The sequence below is a fragment of the Lycium barbarum genome, chromosome 6 (assembly GCF_019175385.1).
Source record: "Lycium barbarum isolate Lr01 chromosome 6, ASM1917538v2, whole genome shotgun sequence".
Lineage (NCBI taxonomy): Eukaryota > Viridiplantae > Streptophyta > Magnoliopsida > Solanales > Solanaceae > Lycium > Lycium barbarum.
The window spans coordinates 12,463,345-12,482,350 of record NC_083342.1 but is presented as its reverse complement, the minus strand read 5'-3'; the positions used below and the strand labels follow the sequence as shown (position 1 = coordinate 12,482,350).

At 36.5% G+C, this 19,006-nt stretch overlaps 2 protein-coding genes and 1 pseudogene across 2 annotated transcripts; 2 read left to right on the top strand and 1 right to left on the bottom strand.

The window, feature by feature from the left end:
- Positions 1 to 1,976: 1,976 nt before the first annotated feature.
- LOC132643818 (TPR repeat-containing thioredoxin TTL1-like) lies at positions 1,977 to 4,730 on the top strand (annotated as a pseudogene).
- Positions 4,731 to 6,585: 1,855 nt separating this feature from the next.
- On the top strand, positions 6,586 to 9,467 carry LOC132599561 (protein NRT1/ PTR FAMILY 2.7-like). Its single transcript, XM_060312894.1, has 4 exons — positions 6,586 to 6,679; positions 7,350 to 7,567; positions 7,871 to 8,415; positions 8,580 to 9,467. Exons 1-4 carry the CDS (start codon positions 6,586 to 6,588, stop codon positions 9,412 to 9,414), a joined length of 1,692 nt encoding a protein of 563 aa, XP_060168877.1. The 3' UTR covers positions 9,415 to 9,467.
- Positions 9,468 to 17,680: 8,213 nt separating this feature from the next.
- On the bottom strand, positions 17,681 to 18,591 carry LOC132599560 (lysine histidine transporter-like 8). Its single transcript, XM_060312893.1, has 2 exons — positions 18,341 to 18,591; positions 17,681 to 18,069 (listed from the first exon to the last, which is right to left on the bottom strand). The coding sequence occupies exons 1-2, from the start codon at positions 18,546 to 18,548 to the stop codon at positions 17,879 to 17,881; spliced, it is 399 nt and encodes a 132-aa protein (XP_060168876.1). The 5' UTR covers positions 18,549 to 18,591; the 3' UTR covers positions 17,681 to 17,878.
- Between the last annotated feature and the right edge of the window lie 415 nt (positions 18,592 to 19,006).

Genomic DNA, 19,006 nt, shown 5'->3' with positions numbered 1-19,006 from the left:
ATTCCACAAGATCTAGTTTCGTTCAAGTAACGGATTCTAGCCAACTGAAAGGATCTTCTGATCAATCCAGAGATCATTTGGATTCCATTAGTAATGAGGATTCGGAATATCACACATTGATTAATCAAAGAGAGATTCAACAACAAAAAGAAAGATCAATTCTTTGGGATCCTTCCTTTCTTTAAACGGAACGAAAAGAGATAGAATCAGGCCGATTCCCGTAATGCCTTTCTGGATATTCCTCAATGTCCCGTCTATTCACGGAACGTGAGAAGCAGATGATTAATCATCTGTTTCCGGAAGAAATCGAAGAATTTCTTGGGAATCCTACAAATCCGTTCGTTCTTTTTTCTCTGATAGATGGTCAGAACTTTATCTGGGTTCGAATCCTACTGAGAGGTCCACTAGAGATCAGAAATTATTGAAGAAACAACAAGATCTTTCTTTTGTCCCTTCCAGGCGATCGGAAAAGAAAGAAATGGTTAATATATTCAAGATAATTACGTATTTACAAAATACCGCTCAATTCATCCTATTTCATCAGATCCGGGATGTGATATGGTTCCGAAGGATGAACCGGATATGAACAGTTCCAATAAGATTTCATTCTTGAACAAAAATCCATTTTTTGATTTATTTCATCTAGTCCATGATCGGAACAGGGGAGGATACACGTTACACTACGATTTTGAATCAGAAGAGAGATTTCAAGAAATGTCAGATCTATTCACTCTGTCAATAACCGAGTCGGATCTGGTGTATCATAAGGGATTTGCCTTTTCTCACTACTAAAAAAACAGGTTTTACCGACCTCAAAAAACCGACCTCAGTTGAGGTCGGAAAAAAACTGACCTCATGAGGTCGGTAAAGTCGTAATATTTTTTTTTTATTTTTTTTTAAAATAAACCGACCTCATGAGGTCGGTAATATTGTACCAAAATTTTAAAAAATAATATACCGACCTCACTAGGTCGGGAATTTATTTGATGATAAATATTATAACTTTATTTTTAATTTAAAAGAATACCGACCTCACGAGATCGGTATTATTTTAAATAAAAAATAAAATTATTAAATATACCGACCTGATGAGGTCGGTATAATCAGTCAAATAAAATACACCCAGACCCAATTAAACTCGTTCTCATTTCTCTGCCTCTCTCCTCTCACTTCTCTCTCCCCCTTTCTCTCTAACCCTAGTAACTCCGGCGACGTGACCGCCATTCCTGCCGGTCACCCCACGCCGCCGCTGTCCCTACCCAGCTAAAAAAAGACTACTTCTTGCAGATCTCTCCCCCATTTTCTACGCTCTCAAACTTTCTTCACTTCATTTTCCCCATGTCTCACGCCCTTCTCTTCTTCCAATGCTCTCCACCTTCATTTTTCATCTTCTAGGTAAGCCCTAATTTCTCCTTTGATTCACTAATTTCCTTTCTCATTTTAATTCCCAAAGTTACTTCCCCTTTTTTTTGTTACTCTAACTAAAATGTTAAAGCGAATTGACCCAGTTTTTCCCTTATTTTTTTCCTTTTCTTTTCTCAATTGTTTGTGCTTGATTTAGGAGATCATTGTGCTGCTGCCTCTATTGACAGCTTTGACGATTAGTAGACAGCCTCCTTAATCTTTCTGGTGTGTATTTTCCTATCTCAAAATGTGCTTTCTCTATTTTAATTGTTGAATTGATGCTTAATGTAATTTAGAATTAGAAACACCGTAACTGTTATCTTGTTGTCTTTCATCATGTAATTTGGAATTAGAAACACCGTAATTGTTATCTTGCTGTCTTTTATCATGTAATTTGGAATTAGAAACACCGTAATTGTTATCTTGCTGTCTTTTGTCTTCCATTGTTTTGTACAACTTTATTTGGGGCATGATGGCATCATTAACTGGCCAAAACAGTAGACCATTTTGTCATATTAGTAAAGTTCGTGTAGGACTTTGACAAAAAAAGAAATATAAAAAGAAAATAATTGAGAAATGATCCGGAGGAGTTGAAGAGAATAGGGAATGAGAATTACAAGAAGGGTAATTTTGTTGAAGCTTTGAATCTTTATGATAAAGCTATAGCGATTTCGCCGGGAAATGCTGCATTGCATTGTAATAGAGCTGCTGCGTTGATTGGTCTGAAGAGGGAATGTGAAGAAGCGATTCGGTTGGATCCATCGTATGTTAGAGCACACCAGCGGTTAGGATCTTTGTTACTTAGGTAAGTGATATAAAAAGTTCAAATCTTTAGTATCTATATGCTTGTTTGTTGACCACCAATGTTGGGAATGTGGTGAAATCTCTGAAGGTTATATTAGATACTACAGGAAATGTGTTATTTTTATTGCCTTGTTATTTGCTAATGTAAAACTTTCTTGATTGATACAAGTGTGCTGATTGGTGCTAATGTGATGCACTGTACCATCAACGCGATCTGATTATTTTGGACGATTTAAAGTTAATGGTTTTGTCTTCGGATTTTTGTGGTCATTGTTTCCTTCGACTTGTTCGCTGTGTTTGTTTGTTTGTATATAGGGCTGTATTTCCGTATATATTATTTTTGTTTCCCATTTCACATTTTATATTTCCTGGTACTCTGTTTTTGGCCTGTCGGAACACCAATTTGGCATTCAGCTTCTAGGGTGACTTCTGCATTGGCTTGCTTTTGTGGCTTGGTGGACTGTCTTTGTCTCTTTGACTCATGAGTAATGGTTGACAAATAACTTAGGTGGAGCCATCCTAGTTCAACGTTATGTCTATATTGCAGGCGGAACCGGTTGTTTTCTAGTTCTTTTAGTTCAATTGTTCTCCGAGAAGTTAGTATTTTCCCTTTCTTTCCTTTCCCCTCTTTATTATTAGTAGCTTTCCACCATAAGTTCTATTATTAAGCCTCCTAGTTTCTTTATGGATTGTAATTAAACCTTCGATTATTGGAGTTTGCCTTGCTTATTTTGCCTAGGGCTGTCAGCGCAATCTCACTCCTGTAAAACTTGCAGTTTAGGACAGGTCGAAAGTGCAAGGAGTCACTTTTTTTTCCCTTGGTCATAAGCCAGATCAAGCCAAGTTACAGAAGTTGCAAGCAGTGGACAAACATATCAGTGAATGCACTGCTGCCCGGAAACTTGGAAGGTGAGTTTATCACTGCATAGTTTCTACTTCCTCCAGTCCAAAATAATAGGTGTTTTAGGCTTGTGCTGCTTATGGTGAAGGGCTCGGGCTTGGTTCTTTGAATCCAGTTCTCTACTGCAATAGAGCAGCTTGCTGGTATAAACTCGAACAGTGGGATGATTGCAACCAAGCTCTCCTTATTCAGCCAAATTATACTAAAGCTCTACTTCGAAGAGCTGCCTCAAATGCCAAGGTGACATGCCACCTTTAAATCTTAATTAGTGCTACTATATTTTCCTAGAAGAGTTCTTTTTATTTATTCTTGCTAGTTGCTGCTGTTTGAGAAAAAAATCATGTATTTGACTGAATTCAATGGATTACAGCTAGAAAGATGGGCTGAAGCTGTGAGAGATTACGAGGTTTTACGGAGGGAACTTCCATATGACAATGAGGTTGCTGAATCATTATTCCATGCCCAAGTTGCATTGAAAAAGTCACGCGGAGAAGATGTAAGCAATATGAAATTTGGTGGGGAGGTGGAGTTGGTTTCAGGTCTTGAGCAGTTCCGGGCTGCGATTTCGTCATCTGGTAGGCTTTCCTGCATCCGTATCGATCTTAACCTTCCTTCTATCATTTACTATAACTCAACAACTGCAGTTGGAAACTGCAGGTGCATCTGTGGTCCATTTTAAAGCAGCATCCAACCTACAATGCAAGCAGATATCCCCATTCTTGGCCACCTTATGCACCAAATTTCCTTGAATAAGTTTTCTCAAGGTAAACAATCATAGGCAATAACAAAAATGGTACCTAAAGTATGCTTTGTACAGTTTTGGTCCTTTAAGAGGGCCAAAAGTTAACACTTTTGGTCTCCATTAAATATTTATCAAACTTAGATTTGATGGGCACTATGGAATAAAAAAATAAAAAAAAAGATTTACCGGGAACTTACATCTGGAGGTACAGTTTTTAGAGTTTTAGCTATTTTTGGTCTCTTTCTAGAGTTTGGTGCAGTTTTTTTGTGCAATTTCTGCTTTTTTTGGTCTACTTTTTGGTGTCCAGTACAGTTTTTTACAGTTTCGAGGATTTGATGGGACTTTCCTAGTTTTTTGCATTAAATCTTTTTTTTCCACAGTTTCGTCAAATCTAACGGACAGAGTTCGTTAAATATTTGACGGAGACCAAAAAAGTTTAACTTTTGGCAAATTTAAAGGACCAATCAGACCATACTTTAGGGACTATTTTGAACCTACTCCCAAATATAAAGGACCATTTTTGTCATTTTCAATGATTTTACCTGCACAAGCAGGGGAATGAAGTAAACTCGTTAATTTACATTTGCCTTTTGTTTTCTACTGAAGGTGGATGTGGAAGAGAGCCCAGCGATCGCTACAGCAGAGTATGTTAGAACAGTACCAACATTTAAGATTTACAAGAATGGCAGCCGCGTGAAGTAGTCTAGTGTTGTAGACTAACTTAGTGTAGATTAGTTTAATGTTTTGTGGATGTTTGCAAAGGTTGAAGTAGTTTAATGTCTCTTTTGAATATTTGAATGACGTTTTGATTCAACTTTGAAGTAGTTTCGAATTGAATTTGATGTATTGGTGGTTGTAGTATATGTGTTTGTTAAAGTAGCTTAATGTTTTATGTATTTGTAGTAGTTTGGTGAATTGTTGACTGCTATTTGAGTTGGTTTTAGTTGAATATAAAATTGTTTTCATCTTGACAGGGGGCAGCTGGAATAGTAGTTAGATTCTACCAATTTTTTTCCAGAATACCGACCTCATGAGGTCGGTTTCTGAAAAAAAAAATCAAAAAATTCAAAATTACCGACCTCATGAGGTAGGTTTTATGGAAAATTTTCCCAGAAATTGTAAATTACCGACCTCATGATGTCGGTTTTCTGTGAAATTCTCTACAAATTGCAAATTACCGACCTCATGAGGTCGGTTTTCTGTAAAACTTTCCCAAAAATTAGAAATTACCGACCTCATGAGGTCGGGTTTCTGTAAATATTTTGCAAAAATTGTAAAATTCCGATCTCACGATGACGAAAATCTAAAACAATATATTACATAATCATATAAATTACCGACCTCATGAGGTCGTTAAACTCATATCATTATATTATTAATATAATTTACCGACCTAATGAGGTCGGTACTTTATATAATTAATATCCGACGTAAAAAAATTTACCGATCTCGTGAGGTCGGTTTTTTGCGACCTCATGAGGTCGGTTATATTACCAACCCACTCTTTTCCGACCTAATTTTGAGGTCGGTTTTGAGGTCGGAAATAGCCATTTTTTGAGGTCGGTAAAACCTGTATTTTTAGTAGTGTCTATTGATTCCTGCGGATTGGATAAAAAACAATTCTTGAATGAGGCTAGGGATGAATCGAAAAATAAATCTTTATTGGTTCTACCTCCTATTTTTTATGAAGAGAATGAATCGTTTTCTCGAATGATTAGAAAAAATTGGGTCCGGATCTTACTTAGCTTCATTGTATCATAAGTTGACCTCTTCAATGGACTCGTTGTTCTTAACACAAAGGTACCATTCACAAAAATATTTCCCTCAAAAATATTTTTTGATGTTTAGTCGGAGAGAAATGATTTTTTTTTTTTTAAGAAAATCATTGATTAAGATTGGTAATAATTTTAGCAAATTGAATAATGTTTTGATGAAATTTCCAAGTCTCGGTTGGAATAATAACATGAAGTTAGATACTAATGTAAAGAAAAATTTCCAAAAAGTGCGGGAACTGGGAAGTAATGATTTTCGCCCCATATTGTGAAACAGCTTCTCTTTGAAAATAAAAAATAAAAAAATAAAACGACCAAATATAGAAAATGACTTATTTTGTAATAAATATTCTTCAAATTCAACAGATATTTTTTCACCAAACACACATGAATTAATTTGGATAACTGTTTACTCTCTTCAAGAAAAGAATGAGTTACTAGAAAATAGCCAACTTGATATTGTCTCATCATTGTCCAATCATTAACTAGGAAGAAATTAGTAAACTGTATTTAGGAGATAACTTTCTGTTCATATTTGTATAGTTTAATGCTAAGTCCTCCAAATATTATTGAGAACAGACATACGTTTATATTCTATAGTATTTTTCGCATTCACCTCCTTTATTTATTCTGACTTTAGGTACGCCTAACATTTTATTTATTTGGACTTCGTTTTAATAACTACAACTCGTTCTTAAATAATCTTCTACTATCATAGTATAGCTTATGAATTCTGTGAAATTAATTTGTTAGATCCAGAAACTGAATCATTGGATGATAAGGAATATCTTAATACGACGTTCTCCAAATAATATATGCTCAAAAAATGTTGGTGAAACTATGGCGTGCAAGTCTAGGTAAAAGGTGCCTTCTATTTAAATAAGTAGTATATAAGAACCCATGTAGCAAGTAGAAACAAAAATCTGCTTCTTCTTTCAAGTTGACTTGCAGCTAACACAGCAATGGAAAATTCAGCAAGTCATGTTGATGAAGTAGAAATGCAGTCCTCTTCTGGTCGAAAAAATGGTGGCTGGATAACATTCCCCTTTACTATAGGTATGTTTCTCCGTCGTCCAGTCGAACTCAGGATTTAGAGCCTGTCTTTTGAGTCAACGGGGAATTTACTATGCAATTTATGGTGCACGTGAATCCATGGTCTTTTCGCAAAACTATGCATTTTATATACATATTTTCTAGAATTGGCTTAAGCTGGAACCCATGCAACAAAAAGGCTTAATAGCGCACTAGTTGAGAGTTGTGTTACTTACCTAGAAGAACAAGGATCATTTCTCACTTAATGCATTTTTTCTCTCCTTTCTTTAGTAATGCACCCATGCTCTAAAAATCCTAGATTTGTAACTGATTCGAGTAGAAAGCAGTGAGTTCAGTTGAACTTGTCAAAGTTGATCTAATTCCACCTCTAATTTAGTGAACTTATTGGAGCTGCTCTAAATCCACCTCTACTCGGGGATAGATTCATAATGCAACATGTGGGTTCAGTAGCTTTTGCTCAAACTCTATATTTGTATTAAGAAATCAACCGTAGATCTATAATATTTGACTGCAAACTCATTGTATATCAACGTAAGGCCATTGTAGGAACTCATAAACTTCAAATCCTGGATTCGCCTCTGCTGTCAATCCCCATGTTAAGAGTTGAGTCAACGTGACAAATGTTAAGATATGTGAAATTTAACAATTTTGAATATTTTGATTCCTAAATCAGCAACCATGGCGGGCTTATCGCTTGCGGCTGGAGGATGGATGAGCAACCTGATTGTTTTTCTGATAAATGAGTACAACATGAAGAGCATTGCAGCTGCTAAAGTTTTCAATTTGGTCAATGGCTTGACAACCATTTTCCCCATTGTTGGTGGGATCATTGCTGACTCTTATCTTGGCTGTTTTTCTGTCATTTGGATTTCTTCACTTATCTCTGCTCTGGTATAGAAACCAACTCCCTTGTTAGTTGGACTAAGTTCACCGATGGTCACTAAATTTACTTTTTGTACCAGTAAAGTCACTAAACTAACTATTTGTAAACTAGCGAGTTTTGTGACTTTCATGTTACAACTAGTTAGTAAAGTAACTCTACTACTACAAAAAATAATTTTGTAACTTGAGTTTTACAAAGCCTAACTTTAGCGATCATCGTGAAATTAACCCCTTGTTAGTTTCATTCTCTTTTTTTGAAAATAGAACAAGGATCCAAGAACCACAATATGATTACTTGTTTTGCATTTGCAGGGCATATTGCTTTTATCATTGACAGCAGTAATTAATGCATTAAGACCTCTAGCATGTGGTGATGGATCCAATTTTTGCACAAGCCCCTCAACAAACCAATATGTATTTTTGTACGTGGCTTTGGCACTGGCATCTATAGGGGTTGGAGGTACTCGTTTTACGATTGCACCCATGGGAGCTTATCAATTTGATAAGCCAAAACATCAGGCAATGTTCTTTGATTGGTACATATTCATCTTTTACTTGTGCTGGGCTTTAAGCACCGCGTTCATCGTCTATGTGGAGGACAACGTCAGTTGGGCATGGGGCTATGGTATATCTTTGGCTTGTAACGTACTTGGCTTGGCAATTTTCCTTGCTGGCAAGCGCTTCTATCGCCATGTTAAGGAACAAGGAGGCAGCCCTTTCGTCAACTTAGCACGTGTCATAGTCGCCGCCATTCAGAAATGGAGAGTCCCTCTTTCAGAACAAACTCAACACTACTACCATGATGCAAGTGACAAAACCACACTAACAACTTCTCCAATTCCTACCAAATTCTTCAAGTAAACGTCTTCTTTCCCATTGTTTTTCAAATTCTTCAAGTAAACGTCTTCTTTCCCATTGTTTTTCAAATTCTTCAAGTAAACGTCTTCTTTCCCATTGTTTTTCTGCTTATATATGCTCTCTGTCACTATTGATTAGCTGATATATAAGTCCACTTGTACAGGTTCATGAATAGTGCAGCTTTTATTACTGAGGGAGACACCAAACCAGACGGCTCAATTAATAACCCCTGGAGATTATGCACAGTGCAGCAAGTAGAAGATTTTAAAAGTTTGATCAAGCTTTTCCCTCTATGGGCTAGTGGTTTGCTAATATCCACTCAATTGGTCATGCAATTGAGCTTGTTAACACTTCAGGCTCTCAAAATGGATCGCCATATGGGACCTCATTTCGAGATCCCAGCAGGTTCTATGTTAGTCTTCATACTTTTATTTACTTGTATAGCCATATCCATCATTGACAGACTACTAAACCCTTTTCTAGCTAAGTACACACGATTTTCTCTTACCACTCTTCAGCGCATTGGAATAGGCCATGCACTAACTATAGCGTGCATGGCTTGTTCTGCCCTGGTGGAGTCTAGGCGACTGGGGGTCGTTAGATCACACCAACTCCAAGGCCAAAAGGATGCCATCGCCCCAATGTCCGTTTTCTGGCTACTGCCACAGCTAGCTATAAATGGAATCGGAGAAGGATTTCATTTTCCAGGACACATCGCGTTTTATTACCAAGAATTTCCAACATCCTTGAAGAACACCTCAACTGCGATGGTTTCGTTGTTTATTGGTATTGCGTTCTATCTGGGGAACGTGTTGATCAATCTTGTTCAAAGGCAATCAGGATGGTTGCCTGACAATATCAATGATGGAAGAATGGACAATGTCTTCTGGGTCTGTTGTACCCTGGGATCTGTAAACTTCATTTATTTCCTTGTGGTTTCCTCCTTATACAAGTACAAAAATATGGACAGCAAACCATATGATGTGCCCAGTAAATGAAGTACTACTTGTAGTATAATTTAAGAAGCATGTATATCGATCATAGCATGTGAAAGGCAAAGGTGTTTTTGGGGAAAAAATTCTCTCTTAGCAACTTTGTTGCTATGCAATGTCAATGTGGATCAGTGGAACATGTTAAATAAATGAATTGAATTTGAGTCACACCTTGTTTAGTTTAGAACTTTGTACCGTCAAAAGCTCCAAGGTTATTGTAGTCCTTTTTTACATGAATTATTAGGATACTTTGCACCTGCTAAAGGCTCTATTCTTGAAACATTTATGCATGTTTGTTTTCATTCTTCCATTTACTGGACATTTATGAATGAAATTAGTTGTTGGGAGAAGGGTCAAATATGTCACACTCATGTGTAATTTTTAATACCCATCTACACATCCTTAGTTACTCTCTTTTACCTGTTTTTTTTTTCTTAAACAAATTTTATGTTTTTTGAAATCTTTTTAAAGAGCCATAAAGTATGTGAAAATTGTGAATGATGTAGAATAAGATTAGATTCATAATCCAATTAAATAAGGGAGTATAATTTTTTTCCGTGTAAATAATAATGTTATTAGTATAAGGGATAAACTTGTCCTTATAAGCTTGTTACAAAAAATTAGAAAAGATGGAGATTTATATAGGAATTGGCAAAATGCTCAAATATGTCACTAAACTTAACGAAATGGCTCATATATGCCACTCGTAAAATGAATGGTTTAGATAATGCCATGTGGCAAAATCTGATAGTAATAGAGTTTTGTTAGTGAGTAATGTCATATATAACCCAAAATGGTAACAAAGGTGACATTTTTTGCCCAACTATTAACGAGTGACATGAATGAGCCTTTTCTGATAGTTTTGTCACACCCCAATCCTGATAGGGCATGATGAGCACCCGACCCTTACTTAGAGCCGAGCGAACGCTGGTTCTCGTTATACTCATAAATCTCATAGGACTCTTAAGTCATGTAATGAAATGCATAATGGAAGCTTTTCGAAAACATTATTTTCGTCTTTCTCGAGTCAAATAAGATCTGTAATCATATGAATCTGTAAAGTAATACATAATGATACATCGACTTAAATAGCCGCTTACAAGACTGGCATACTGTATACATGACTCTGTCTGCAAAGTCTCTAACATAAATCAATACACCATAACATAGATACTCTGACTCGGCAACACTCCGGAAAGAAATGGAGCTCGCCAATCCAGCTGGAACATCTTCTAGCAATATCTTCTACTCATCTGTATACACCTGCGTGGCATGAAACGCAGCGCCCACAAGAAGGGGCGTCAGTACGAATAATGTACTGAGTATGTAAGGTATGAGTAACAACATAACATAACATAGATATGAAAAGTAACAAGGAATAAGAGAGATAACTTGTACATCTGAATGCCTCGTAAGGCGGATGTCATGCATGCTTAGCCTTTGAAAAAAAACATTTTATACATATACATAGTACCATGCCCGGCCATTAAGGCTCAGTGTCATATATATAGTATCATGCCCGGCCATTAAGGCTCGGTGTTATCATCATTAGCCTGCGTCCAGGCCTCCCGCGTCCGGGGCAATATCATAACATGCCCACTGCAGTGGTGTGCACATCTACGTGCAATGCCCGGCCGACTATAGCGCGGTGCGGTGTGTGAAAATACATACATATATATAAAGCATGCATAAGAGCCCAATCAAAAGCCACAACTATATCGGAGTGACATAAGGTCGGTAGCCTCCGATTGTATTATGGATCAATCATCATCGCTTATCCCACTTTGAAGGAACAAGGGTCATACGGTGAGAATACCAACAATGAAGGAAATTAAGAAATTTGCAAAATAAGCTCAATCACCTCATAATAATATCAAGCTCATGTACATGGAAATCTCTATGAATGAAAATCATCTCATAAAAGCATTGATCTCATAACTTGAGACTTTTAGCCATAAAACCATCATCATCATAATCATCATAGAAAATATCCTCATCTTTGACATCATCATTATCATCGTAAAAACATGTTCATCGCTGTTATCATAAGAGCTCCAGAATCATAAATCTCTGGTTTGAAAAATACGGCATTTTGGGAAAACAGCTATGAATTATTAGGAAAGGAATTATGCCTTGGAGTCGTAAACATTTAACTTTTGAAAACGAGGAAGATATGGAAACATTTATGAAGCCATAGCATCGGAATCATGCCTTTAGAAGCTCAATAATATTATAAGGATCACGAAATTCGTGGACTTCTACCATTTGCCGAACCAATGATATTATGAGTACGACACAAAGGTTTATAGCGAAAGGATCATGCCTTTAGAAAGAAGGGGACTAGCCTTAACATACCTGGAAGATAATTTCTCGACTTCCAACTAACTTCCTGTCTTGCAATTCACTTAAGATTATTCGTCGCCTCGTAGTCTACATATATAACCATTCATACCATTGTTAGGCTCGTCATCATGCTCGTCTCAAAACTTTAATTAAAATCCTTTTAGATTCTGTCGAAATTCGGGCAGCATCTCCCCTGTTTATATGCCTAGCCCGAAATCATATAATCAACAACCAATCAACAACAACAATACCAACATCATCAATACCATTATCCATGCCAATATATCTCCTAAAACATCCCACACGATGTTTTCTAAATTTCTCAACTAACCAACTTGTGATACGACTATTTAATAACTTTATTTTCCGTAAAGAAGCTGAAATTAACGCCAACAACATCAATAACAACACCCTCAACATTCTACAAAATAAATATATGTATCTTCACCCAAAATTCTCTTCAAACCTCAATCCATAATTCAACAACATCAACACAACAACTATAACTTTATTCTTGTAAATATTCCTTAATCAAAGTTCATAGAGAGAGAGATTTAATGATTCATACCTTATTTTTATGAAGGTAGCAAAATCTTCATCATTTTCTTGTCCCCAAGCTAACTCCAACACCAAACGACAAGCTAACTCCAACACCAAACGAAATTATAATCGCGTCTACGCGTTGCCCGGACCTCGATTGATATTCCGTAGCTTGAAATTTTGCTCAGAATCTTCACTTTTATGTGAGATTAAGAGCCCTTTTGATGGCTGAAAATTCTGGAACATTGGAGCATTTTTTGATGATGAAAAATGGGGTTTTAGCCCCTTTTATATCAAGTTGGGTCGGCAGTACTGTAGCGGTACTGTAGCGCCCTGTTTCTGCGTTGACAGCTCAGTTTGAAATGACTATAATTCTCTACTCCGATGTCCTATCGACGAGCAGTTTGTCGCATTAAAAACTAGACTTGACGAATTTAATTTTAGGCTTTTGAAACACCTTAAAACTCCTAATATGCTAGGAGATATGCCCCTCCAAAGTTGACTAAAAATCTGCCCAACATTTCTCAAATTTTTCGTTAAACTTATTTTATTCAATTTGCTTGATCTCGAAATCTTTCGAAACTCTCCATACATGATATTTATCATTTATTATACTTGATAATGGTCATGTTCTTGTGTTTCAAAATAGTCTTTCCCGATTACGACTTACGAGGTCGTAATTCATCCTTTACTTCATTGTTACATACTTCCCATGGCTTGTACCTTCCAAAATATCATGGGACGTCTCCGATACTCCATTACTACGGTGATGTACGTGTCATGCTCATGCTCTGAAAATGCGGGGTGTAACAAGTTTGATGGCATATTTAAGCTTTTTCCCTTCATTTACTGATGTCTGTAACTGAATTATTCATCATAACTAATATCGTTAAGGGGTTATTTGGTTGTTGGTTATTAGGAAGTGAATTATTCATGTATTAAAATGAGCATAACTAGTACCATGTTTGGTTGCATTTTAGTTGCTATGTATAAAATTAATCACATCAAGTAAGGTGTTTGTTTACCAGCTAATTATCCTGAATATACAACTAGAACATGTTATGAGTCAATTTATGTATTATTTTATGCAGGCCTAGGTATTAATAAAGCGGGAATTAGTTATGCAGGGATTAATTATGCATGGTTCAGTTATTCATGCATTAATTATTCCATCTTCTACCAAATAATACATAGATTCTCTCATAATTGATACATATATTAGTTATGCAGAAAAGAAAACATGAACCAAACATTGTATTAGTAATGCCATATTTATGTGGAAAGAGAAAAAACCAATTGAACATTATTGTGCTAGATTCTATGTGAAGATTATGTTTCCTTATTTTTGTAATCAACACTACTAAAAAAATCGGGATTTTTGACCAAAAATTTCGACCACACGAGGTCGAAAAGGCCTTTATTTCGACCAATTTTTTGACCACACGCGTAGGTCGCTAATCGGTAGGTCGAAATTTTTTTTCGACCACACGTGGTCGCAATCACATTCTACCAAATTTAAGGGAAAATTATTTTCGACCACATGTGGTCGAAAAATTATTTTTATATTAAATTATATATTTAACTTTTTCGACTACGTGTGGTCGAAAACATTATTTATATTTAAATATAAAAAAAATTATTTTCACAATTACGACCACATGTGGTCGAAATTGTAAATTGGGCCCAGATTTTCGACTACATGTGGTCGAAATCTGGAAACCATATTGCTAAATTTCGACCACATGTGGTCGAAATTGTGAAATATCTGGGCTGATTTTCGACCACCTGCCAATTTTCAAATAACCAAATTCATCAACCAAAACAATCATCCAATTCATCAACAATTCAACACAACAACCATAAACAATGTTCAAACACTTGAACACTTAAACATTGTCCATTCAAACACTTAAACATCATAAACTACGTTCAAACACTTAAACATTTTAAAATTAAAAGTACTTCTAGTTCAAATTAAAACTACATTAAAACCCTTAAACATAATATACATATCCATTTAAACATAGCAGAATTAGAATCCAAAAGCACATTAATCAAAAAGGTCAATGTTCGGTGTTAGAGACATGATCTGTATCCTCCCCACTAGAATCATCGACAAGAGCATGATTTATGTCAGCTTGTGACCAACGTTGTCTACCTTGGGAAGGTCGGGGTTGGCTAGGAGGCTGCGACCTACGAGCATCCCCAGGACACGGGGGAATCGGAAACAGCTGCGAATTAAGTAAGCTATTAATCTAGGCTTGCATACCCAACATCTTGGCCTCCGAGGAATTAAGTGTTCTTGTTAGCAGGTCAACTTGATGCTTCATAGCTTCATACTGTCACGACCCAGCTAGGGGCCGCGACGGGTACCCGGAGCAATTACCGAGCACCGCTTACTCTACTGCTTGTCATGCTCATTTGATACTCTTTTATCAATTTTACATACCAATTGTAGGAAAATCATATTTAATTAAAACATAAATACTTTATATACATTTGCCTCTTGGCCATCAAAATAATATACATACATATGAAAGCATCTTGTGAGACCATCTAACCCACACTGCGTATCTACGAGCCTTTACTGACATAATGAATACATAAACGGAACAAGACTCCGTCATGCCCCAAAATATGCATATATGAATGTACATCAAAAGAATGGCCATAAGCACCTCCGAACAATGGAGTGCTATCTATCAGCTGACAGCTACTGAGGACCTGGGCCAAGCTCTCCTCCCTGTCTACTTGTGGGCATGAACACAGCGTCCGAAGAAAGGACGTCAGTACGAATATTGTACCGAGTATGAGAGGCATACATAATGAAAGGAAACATCAATAATATGAGGATAACATCAACATGAGACATCTGGATCTGACTGATAATCATAAATAAAGTAATGCATGTTATCTTACTCATACTCATCATCATAACATGTATGCATCATATGCAAGTTGCCCGTCCATGTCGGAACGGTGTGATAATCAATAATATTAGCCCGCGTCCAGGCCTCCCGCGTCCGGGGTACCATCTCATGCTGCCCACTAGTGGTGTCTGCCCACGCCTGTAGGTCGTGGTGTATCCGTATCGCCGCCCGCCAAAGCGGTGTCTGCCCGGCCAACTAGGCCCGGTGTGAATGCAATCATGACATGCTTAATGTAAATACTCATAGTAATATGCTTATCATAAAATACTTATCTTATCATAATGCGTATATATGACTCATGATCAACTTTACTCTATCGGGGTGACGTAAGGTCGTGATCCCCCGATTACATTATGGAACCATCATGGACGTTCTGCCTCACCTTGAAAGGACTAGTACATAAGGTGAGTGTAGGCAAGGAATAACATCATCATCATTCTAGTGTCATCATATCGTATAACTTATCTCATATAAACATTCATAGGCATAAGCTTTTAACTTCTTAGAATGTAAGAATTCATGAAAGGGATAGGGATTCAAGCTAAAAGATTCATGCCATTAGAAAGAAGGGCTAGCCTCACATACCTTGGTTGTTTAGCTAAGATATCGCTCACTTGTTCTCCGTCGATATCACGTCGTTACCTTCATAAGAGAATTCGTATCAACATTAGTAAACTAACTATAAGAATGCGTCGCTAATTCTAGGAGAAGTCGGACAACGCTTCCTTCGCTCTTACCACTTTTCCCACGTTCTATATCAACTCCCAATATTCATAGTATTATTCGCAATATCATAATCGACAATCGTCATTTACGTACATTTGGCAAAATCCACCATTTTCCTCCAAATTTTCCCTTATTTCTACTTCTAGCTCATTCTTGCGTTTTCATGCATTGAATGCTTGTTTCATGATATAAACATCATTTATAACGTATTAGTACTCACAACACTTCAACATTCGTAATTCAATTCCACTACCATTCATTTATGTCACTATTCACTCAATAATGACCCATTTCTATGTTCTTCTACATTTCAAGTGTCTAAGCTTTCCAATACTTCAAACAACATGGGATAATCATGAAACATACCTTGGATGATGGTTGAACAATCCTTAAGTTGAAATACTTCAATTAACCAAAACCCTAGTTCCACCTTTTGTGGGATTTCTTGACTTAGAAGATCCTTTGATGTGTTCTTACACTTATTTTCATGAATTTAGTGGTGATGATCTTGATATTCCCTTTGATTCTCTTGGATTCTTGTGGAGGAAATATTTGGAAAGTTCTAGAATGTTCTTGAGTTGTATGGATGAATAATGAAATGAATTGAAGTCCAAGTCCCTTTTAATAATCACAAAATCTGATCTTTAATGAATTCTTGTCGGGATGAACAGTGGTCGTAAACCACCATATACGGACCGTATTTTGATTTACGGTCCGTCCTCCATGGCCGTATTTAATCATTTCAAAGACAGAAAGTTTTGGCTGAGGAACATGGCAGTTTACGACCTGGTTTACGGTCCGTAAACCAGTTTGCCCGTAAACTGGGTCGTATTTAACTATATTCAACACTTGGCAGAACTTGAGATTTTTGACAAGCTGAAGGACGATTGCACTATACGGTCCATAAATCACCTTACGGGCCGTATAGTGCCATATACGACCACTGGGCTGAAAAATTTTCCGCGACTTTCTTATTTCCAAAAATTCATAATTAGCCATTCCCGACTTAACAAAACATCATACACTCAAACTCTTCCTCATTCCACTCATCATACAAGTACGGAGAAATTTCCGAGGTGTAACACATACTCCTTAGGATCAACTGTCACTACTAAAAAAACAGGTTTTACCGACCTCAAAAAATGGCTATTTCCGACCTCATGAGGTCGGTTTTGGCCAAAAACTGACCTCGTGAGGTCGGTAAAGTTTTTTTAGCCGGGTATTAATTAAATAAAATACCGACCTCATTAGGTCGGTAAATTATATTAATAATATAATAATATGAGTTTACCGACCTCCTGAGGTCGGTAATTTATATGAATATATGATATATTTTGCATAAAATCGACCTCATGAGGTCGGTAATTTGCAATTTCTGGGAATATTATGCATAAAACCGACCTCATGAGGTCGGTAATTTTCAATTTCTAGATAATTTTGCAGAAAACCGACCTCATGAGGTCGGTAATTTGCAATTTCTGAGAATATTTTGCAGAAAACCGACCTTATGAGGTCGGTAATTTGCCATATGTTGGATAATTTTGCAGAAAACCGACCTCATGAGGTCGGTATTCTGCAAAAAAAAATTGTAGCACCTAGCTGTTACTCCAGCTGCCTCCCTATCAAGATGAAAATAATTTTACTTTCAACTAAAACGAGCCCAAATAGCTGCCAACAATACACCAAACTACTATAAATACATAAAACAATAAGCTACTATTGCAATACATATAAAACAAGAATTATATTCTCTTCTTTTCAGAGATATTTCCATAACAAGAAATGATTCCAACAGTTGCGCAAAAACTAATATAAGGCCACAGTTGCACTTGCTATCAACAATAATGAGAAATAAGACATAGACATTACAGTTCTTCTATATCAGTCAATACAATGTGACCAAATTTATGGATCACTGCAATTGCATTTATCTATAAAACAATGCCTGCAACAGAACTCATTAGACTGATAAGACTTGAAGGATTCGATGAACAGAGTGGACCACAAACAATTTGAAAGAACATCTTCATGGTTTCACCTCCTACGAGAATCAAAGCTGTCGCAGTCCCTGCAGATAGGTAAACAGTAGGGAAGAGAGCAAGCCAAACCCCAAGTCTTTCACCTGAAAGTGCAAGTGAAAATACTCCCTCCGTCCCAATTTATGTGACACTCTTTTGTTTTTAGTCAGTCACAAATAGAATGACACCTTTCTATAATTAGTAAAATCAAACTTTATGAATTGAAAGACATGGAGTTTGACGTATTTGATAAGTGAGGTTTGAGATGCTTAAATAGGATATAAATTGAGCAGAGATAACAGAACGAGATAATTAGATTGGACAGGCAACTTTGAATAGTTGGTAGCTAAAACATATATAACTGGATTTTCTTACCAAAAGCTGCTTGTGCAAGTTCCACATATCTATTATATCTCTTCCCGGGAACTACTTCATGCAGCTGAACAAGGATCCATAAAGTATAGAGTTGCCAGAAATAAGCTATAGTTAAGGAAATTATTCCCCAGCTCCTGCATTCAGAAGGAAATATTACTGTTTCGATTCTCTCAAGAATATTATAGGTAAAATTTTGTAAGCAAGACATTTATTTGACAGACGTAGGCTATGACACTCCTAGCTCACTGCTTGAGTTTCACTAAGTTGTTAGCATGATAACGCTCTATGTTCCTTTCAGAAGACTAAAATTTAAGAGTATCTGGTAACAGGTAAATGCTGGCGAAAGGTTAATTAAATTGGAAATTTAAGGACATAGAATGGACGATCAGTTATTTAAGAGGTATACATCAGATCATAAAAGGAAATTTAGTTATTAAATTTACAATATCTCCTATCACTGAAGATGGAACAAACAGTAACAAGGGCACAATAGTCCACTTGGTAGTTTCAGTAGCATTTAGAGATATTAGATCTTAAAGTCAAAATGATAGGTCAAAATCATCTAAAGCAATCATATTTGGGCCATCCCAAAAGTAAATTCACATAGCCAACAGAAAACAAACCTGCCTTAAAATTTCCTGGACCAACTGTTGACTAAATTGCAGT